Source organism: Papaver somniferum, chromosome 7 (assembly GCF_003573695.1).
Source record: "Papaver somniferum cultivar HN1 chromosome 7, ASM357369v1, whole genome shotgun sequence".
In the NCBI taxonomy this organism is placed as follows: Eukaryota; Viridiplantae; Streptophyta; class Magnoliopsida; order Ranunculales; family Papaveraceae; genus Papaver; species Papaver somniferum.
Genome location: NC_039364.1, coordinates 117,562,049 through 117,569,262, shown reverse-complemented (window position 1 = coordinate 117,569,262; position 7,214 = coordinate 117,562,049). Strand labels below are relative to the sequence as shown.

At 39.3% G+C, this 7,214-nt stretch overlaps 1 protein-coding gene across 1 annotated transcript; it reads left to right on the top strand.

Moving 5' to 3' along the window:
* Window positions 1-525: 525 nt before the first annotated feature.
* Window positions 526-4,529, top strand: LOC113298233 (eukaryotic translation initiation factor 4B2-like). Its single transcript, XM_026546925.1, has 3 exons — window positions 526-1,847; window positions 3,459-3,899; window positions 4,155-4,529. The coding sequence occupies exons 1-3, from the start codon at window positions 634-636 to the stop codon at window positions 4,177-4,179; spliced, it is 1,680 nt and encodes a 559-aa protein (XP_026402710.1). The 5' UTR covers window positions 526-633; the 3' UTR covers window positions 4,180-4,529.
* Window positions 4,530-7,214: the final 2,685 nt, after the last annotated feature.

Sequence of the window (7,214 nt, the reverse complement as noted above, 5' to 3'; positions counted from 1 at the left end):
TTCTTAGTGAAGTAAATCTTGTTTGAAAAGTACTTTCGATCAAAGGAGGTATTAAGAAGAGAGTAAGTTGTGTATATGATATTACTACCAATGGTGATCACAATAAAGAGAGCTAATTGATGAATGCTAGTAAGATGGATTTTCAGGATTTGAGTTTCAGAGAAGATGAAGAGAAATTGAGTGCTTACGTCATGATGATGAAGCAGAGCGTTTTAGCCTTGATGTGCAAGGAAGGCAACATCATTTATTTTTCAGGTTCAGGCGATGCAATGGTGAGTCAATGGTCAAGATTTAACAGACATCAAAATCAAAATCTCTGTTTTTGTGGTGCGGGATGCCAGTTAGGCTACAGTTGGACCCGACAATTCACTAGCCCTTTATTATCCAGTACATTTGCTTCTACACATTCGAAATAACCCACGCTAACGTGTCTCATTGTAATTCGCTCTAAAAATTAAAATAAAATTAAGAAAAAAAAAGATAAAAGAAAACCATTCAGAATCTATCTATCTAATATCGAGTACTAATATCTGATCTGAAATTTCCGAATCTGAGTTATTATTTCAAAGGCATCGAGAAAGAGAAGAAAAGCAAAAGGGGGAAAAAAAGAGAAAAAAAACTAGGGTTTGAAAAATGTCGAAACCATGGGGAGGAGGGATAGGAGCATGGGCAGAAGAAGCAGAGAGAGCAGATGCAGAAGAACGCGAACAAAGATTAGCAGCAGCAGCTGCAGGAGGAACGAAAGTTGTTGATACAGCAAGTTTTCCTAGTTTGAAAGATGCAGTATCAACAAAACCTAAAAAAAAGAAACCGCAAACAATGAGTTTATCACAATTTGCATCAGGTAATTACGAAGCACCAGGTGGTAGAAGAGATCATGGTTATGAATCTAAAGGCTTAACTACAGATGAGTTGTTAAGGTTACCAACTGGACCTAAAGAAAGGTCTGCTGAAGAAATGGATTATAGAGGTGGTTTAGGTGGTGGATTCAAATCTTATGGTGGTAGAGGTGGTGGTGGAGGGGATTATCCGAGGAGAGGTGGTGGTGATTCAGATGGATCTTGGGGGGGTGGTGGTGGTGGCGGTGGCGGAAATAGGAGATCTTATGGAGGAGGATATGATGATGAAAGAAGAGGACCACCACCTAGGGTTTCTGAATATGATCAACCATCTAGGGCAGATGAAGTTGATAATTGGGCAAGAGGGAAAAAACCAATGATGTCTTCATTTGATTCAAGAGATGACCGTTCTTCAAGAAATGATAGATATAGTTCGCTTGGAGGTGGTTCCAGGGCAGATGAAGTTGATAATTGGGCTATGAGTAAAAAACCATTACTTACTTCTACTACTAGGACTAGTAGTTTTGGTTCTGGTTTTGGGAGGGATTCGAGTGGTCCTGAACCTGATAGATGGACTAGGGGAGTAGCATTGCCGCCACCTCGTGATGGCGGTGGTGGTGAGAGAACTAAAATGGTTTTTAATCCACCTAGTGTTATGGAAGGTGGTGCTTTGAATGAGCCTGCTAAATCGGCAAGGCCTAGTCCATTTGGTGTGGCTCGTCCTAGGGAAGAGATATTGGCTGGAAAGGGTTTGGATTGGAAGAAATTGGACGCCGAGATTGATGCGAAAAAAACGACTAGTAGGCCGACAAGTGCTCATTCTAGTCGGCCGACTAGTTCTTCAAGCAGGCCTCAGAGTCCAGCTGTAGAGGTGGTGGAAGGTGCACCAAAACCACGACCAAAGGTCAACCCTTTTGGGGATGCTAAGCCTCGAGAGGTATTGCTTCAAGAACAAGGAAAGGATTGGAGGAAAATGGATTTTGAATTGGAGCATCGTGGGATTGATAGGTAGTCCTTTTTATGATCCTGTTTATCATTTTGTTATTATGATATCATTGGAGTTAAACATCGTTATTTTTCCGTAATTTCTGCTATATCTATGTAAATTTAGTTTGCCTCACTGTTATGTTAGTGACATGTTGCTCACCTTGACCGCCCTGATCATAGGGATTACTCCTACAAACAGTTTTAAAGATCAAATCCCTTAACCTTCGCTAATGCATTTTTTGTGAATCTGTTGGAAGCTCTTTTACTTTGATACGTATGCATTTTTTGTTGATATAATTATGTTATCTATTTGCCATTTAGTTGGCCAACAGATGAAAGATGTTGAACACTTGTGGCAAGTTAATTGTTTTGTTAGAGAAGTAGGTGATATTATACATATAAGAATGGTGCATGCTGATAAAGGTATTAGCACCACTGATTTATGGTCTTCCATGGCAGCTAAAACATTTCTTCAAACTCTTATGTTGTATGTCTGCCATTTTGATTAAAACACTTACCACGTCGACGCCACTTCAAGAATCTATCTATTGGAGGTGAATGTTATATCTTTATATGCATGCATAGGTATTGGTAAAAGAGCACCTTCTCTTAGCAATGCGAACAAGGTTTCTGCGTATTTAAGGGTTTCGTTTTAGTTTCCTGGTTTGATTATTCTGATGTCATTGTTTTGTTATTAATTTTAACATGTAAGTTTCGATATCATTTTCTAGCATATTAAATCTTGTGCGATGTTTTTCTTATCTTTGACAGCATAACTGTAGTATTAGAATAATTAGGTCTTGCAAGTGATGGAATAGGTTTTTGTGATAAATTCTTGATTAAGATTCAAAGTCGTTGCCACGCTAACCACTTGCAATTGATGGAATAAGTCTTACTCAAATAACGTGTACAAGTTATAGAAGTAGCTAATTCTGGTGCGTTATAAATACTCTTGAACAATGTGTGAGTTGTCCATTAAGTTCTTTGCTTTGTGTTATTCACTTAGACTAATATTAACCGTGCTTTGCTATTTTGCCCCATCATGCATCACCCAAATCGATGAGATGGGTTGAGATCTGAAACACACTGAGATCCTTCTTGATTAACTTCAGCATGTTGAAGAAGTAGCTGATTCTGGCATGTCTAGTGATTACATGTAGTTAAACCATGGAACCTTGGATTATTGATGTGCTATTCATTTATACTAATGTTAACATAACTTTGCTATTGGCCCTTATTTCGTCCATCAAACCTATTAGAAGGGCTGAGGTAATATGTGAAATGCTTCCAGCTTCCCCAGAATTGTGATACCATTAACAATAAGGCACTCATATGGTCACCACCCTACACTTCTGTGATGTGAGCTACCGAGCCATTTGTGTAGAAAGTTGATGCCATATTATGAATGAAAACCTGTTAGATATTTTGGTTATGTTCCAGCCTGTGTCTGCTATGAGAATTATTCAATCTCAGAATGTGATTATTCACTTTTTGCGCTGATCTAGGATACGTAGGGGCTAGAGAAGATTATACTATCTTGTTACATGCTTTCTATACTTAAAGCCATCTAACGAAGATCTTTAATTTAAACTTAGTGATGGGTGTTGGTTGTGATCTCAATGAATGTTTCAGGCCAGAGACGGAGGAGGAAAAGCTGCTTAAAGAAGAAATAGACCATCTGAAGAAGGAACTAGAGAAAGAAGCTGCTATAAATGGAAATGGTGAATCTGTAGAAGGTTCCGGTGCAGAAAATAGTAGCCTTTCAGACATACTACTTGGCAAAGAAAAGGATTTGGAACTTTTGATTCGTGAGCTAGATGATAAAGTCAGATTTGGGCAGAAAGCAGCCAGTGAAAGGCCTGGCTCTGGAGCAGGCAGGGTTGTCGGCTATCCAGATCAGAGGCCACCCTCACAGTCTGGCAGGTCAGAGGACTCAAGAAATATGGAATTCATGGACAGGCCTCGGTCTCGTGGAACTGGAGCTGAGTGGGCAAGGCCAGTAGAAGATGGAAGAGGTTTTCAGGGTGGAAGGGAGCGAGGAGGAGGATTTCTTGGCAACAGAGACATGGATAGGTTAGTTTAGTATGTCTTTCAGTACCTTGAGTTTTTTTAACACATCTGCGCATATGAGTCTATGACTTTATTTTCTTTTCTTGAATATGAAAAAAAATCTCCACCTGTTAATTCTAAGTTCAAATTTTGCTTGCATTGTTATATGGTTCACTACTGTCTAGTTAGAATGATGGTTACTCTACTCTCAATTCTACGTTATGATGTTAAAATTTGTTAAATCGCTCATGAAGTGCTTTGTTATCTTGTTTTTGGCAGGTCCAGGGGAGGGGATAGGTGGTAAAGGAGGCTGTTGGTGTGAATTCATTCGGATTTGAAGTTTCTTCGTTCTTTTTTGACACCAAAACCTGACCTGAGAACGTTTTTTGGTTTTCCCCTTTTCCTTTTTATTTTCCTTCTCTCTTTTTAGTGTTTCCTTTTTAATTTTCTTTCTGGTTTTTGCACTGCCATAGTGGGGGAGAGAACTGAGTCGGGAAAAATCAGGATTAACTTGAATCCATTTTGCATAATTTATTATTTACGCCTCCAGATACAGTGTAAAGAAAAATTTGACATTTGCCCTCATGTTGAGGCAAGCAGACCTTGTATCGTTTTGGATCAAACTCAGTTAATTTAAAAAAGGTGTGTTCTTCATTTCTGGAGTTTGTTTTGGAGAAGTTCTTTTCTGGTGTTAGCTGCTCATTTATTGCAACAATCTGCAGGCTGAAAAGCAACTTTGGGTCGTACATTTCTCTTACCACAGCTGGTATATGGTGACTAAATGTTTTGTGGTACGATGAACTTCCAACAAGGCGACTACAAATTAGTCATATCAGAAGTAAGAGGGCTTAGGAAAAGGGAGAGTGAACCATTAGCATCACGTTCAGAACACCATAGGTAGAGATATGCTTCAAAAAAAAAATAAAAAAAATAAAAAAAAATAAAAAAAACCATAGGTAGAGATTATGAACTTGTTGTGATAACACAACAACTAGACAAGCAGATGAGTGGATTGAAAGGGATAATCGGTGAATAACACCTCCTGAATCGAAGATTCAGGCCAAAGATCTGTGCAATATGCGCAACCAAATGATAATTGTTTCATCAACTTTCAGATAGATTCAATACAGGGTTCTCTTACAACATAAATAGCCAATAATAAGACCTAATTCTACTCAACGGATGAAGAACACGTGTCTCTTATCGAGTGGACAGTATTAACCAATAACATGATTGTTAAGAACACCCAGACAGTTAGTACAGGCAGACCAACAGGACAACCCTTACGGCTGAGAATGCACATTGCCTCCCCTTGAACAGGATCCTTGTCCTCAAGGATAAACCGTGGATAGTGAGCCTTAATATTTGTAACGGCCTCCCAAGTAGCGTCTTCTGGAGAAGAATTGGTCCATTGGATGAGCACCTGGGTGTAGATGGGGCAAAACGAGTTGCTGGTTTTTACGGAATTGAGGAGACGACCGTGCGGAGGAAACTCCTTGAACCGAGCGAACTGTCAAACCTCACACAGATGCACTGCAAGAAGGGAGTGCTTTGAATTCGAGAGATCAATCTGTAGGACTCTGGCCTAAACCAAGACAATGGTCGTTCCAGAGTCAATTCGGTCACAAGAGAGAATGGGTCGATCTGTAGGAGGGAAGCTGAGAAATGTGTGAGATCAATGGTGATCGAAGATTGTGGGTGTGTTGTGTATTCTGCGTAAAGGAATAAGATAAGCTCTGATTGATTGAATTTGCTCTGTTGAGAGTAATTGCTCAGACGTTGAGTTGTTAATCTCGTGTTGTCTGTTTGACGAATGATTGTATTTTTTTCAATCATGATTCAAAGACTTATTTATATTGCTAGAATTGTAAACACCTTGATCCCATGAAGTGTGACAGTTGCTGGAGTCAAAGAGTGGGGAAGTGGAAATCGTGTTAAAACCAGTTGCTCATCGTGCGGAGACTTGGTTGATTTTCTACCCACTACTTTGCTAGATCCTTCAACTGATTGCACGACTTGCTCACATTCTCATCGTGTGTATGAACACACGTGCCGTAGACCGCCAGGCCAAAACCCTAGTTAATATCCCCCCATGTAACACGATTGATGTCTCGTGATTGTGGAGTCTGCAAGGCAGACGTGTATTTAGTTAGTCAGTTGCTGACTTCGTGGGACGATGAGTCCTTGTATTGCTGAGTCGAACGTGATTTGAAAATGTTCTGAGACTCATGAATTGAACGTGTCTGTTGAGACAGAGGTATGATTCTCAAGTAAATGTTGATAGTTAAGGTGAGCAAATATTGCTCATTCGATGGATTGTTGAATATTGATAGTTGAACCAATATTCCTTAGTCTGAGCAAATATTGCTCATTTGAGCAAATGTTGCTCGTTTAATGAATTATTGGTAGCATGACCAAATAAAATATTATTTTATTTTAATATACACTGAACCGAGTATAATTAATAAAAATGTTGATCATGGGATCGTCGTAAAATTATTAGCGTTCGAATCTAGAATTATGAACCTTGGACTCGAAACCCTAATTCGATCAATTGATGGTTTAATGAAAATTAACCACGAAGTGAAGGAGGGACCGGCTACATGGGATGATGGGTCGACCATGTAGCGCCCAGATGCTCGAGTGAGAAAATACCAAAGTCTTTTGAAGACCAGTTGGTGAAAGGATGATTAAATGCTGGTCCAATCATTTATTAAAATAATGCTCGTCTGAGCCTTAGGTGATAAAACCTAATTAATTATGAAGAGATAACGACCAACCAAGGGGTCATAAAACCGGGCCTGGTTGGTCACAAGATCGATTGACGATCATTCCATGAAATTCCAAGTTGTTTGGAAGGATTCTGGACCTAATACGTGCGATTGTGCAAATTAGGTCAAATTGTGAAAATGCGTGGGACCGGATCCTTGCAATCCAAAGAGACAACCTTGGTCGGTCAAGGTAACATGCTCACGTCACCAGAGTATCCGTGTCTCAGTCCTGAGAATTTTGATATTTTCTGATGTGCTTTTGAGCAACATTTTGAGAAAATATGAAGAAATCAAGGATTTTGCTGAAACTGAGGAAACTTCATAAGATGAAGGAAATAATAATAATAAAATGAAGGAATCATGAAGTGTGGGACCGGCTATGGCCAAAGCATGGCTGACCGGCCAATGAGCCCGGCCCCATGGCACTTTTCCTAATTTTATATTATTTTCATGATTTTAGGGAAATATCATGAAATCAAGGAGTTTGTTGAAACTAAGGAGTTTTCCTTGAAGTGAAGGAGTTTTCATGAGATGAAGGAAACAAATAATATTAATAATAATAAAATAA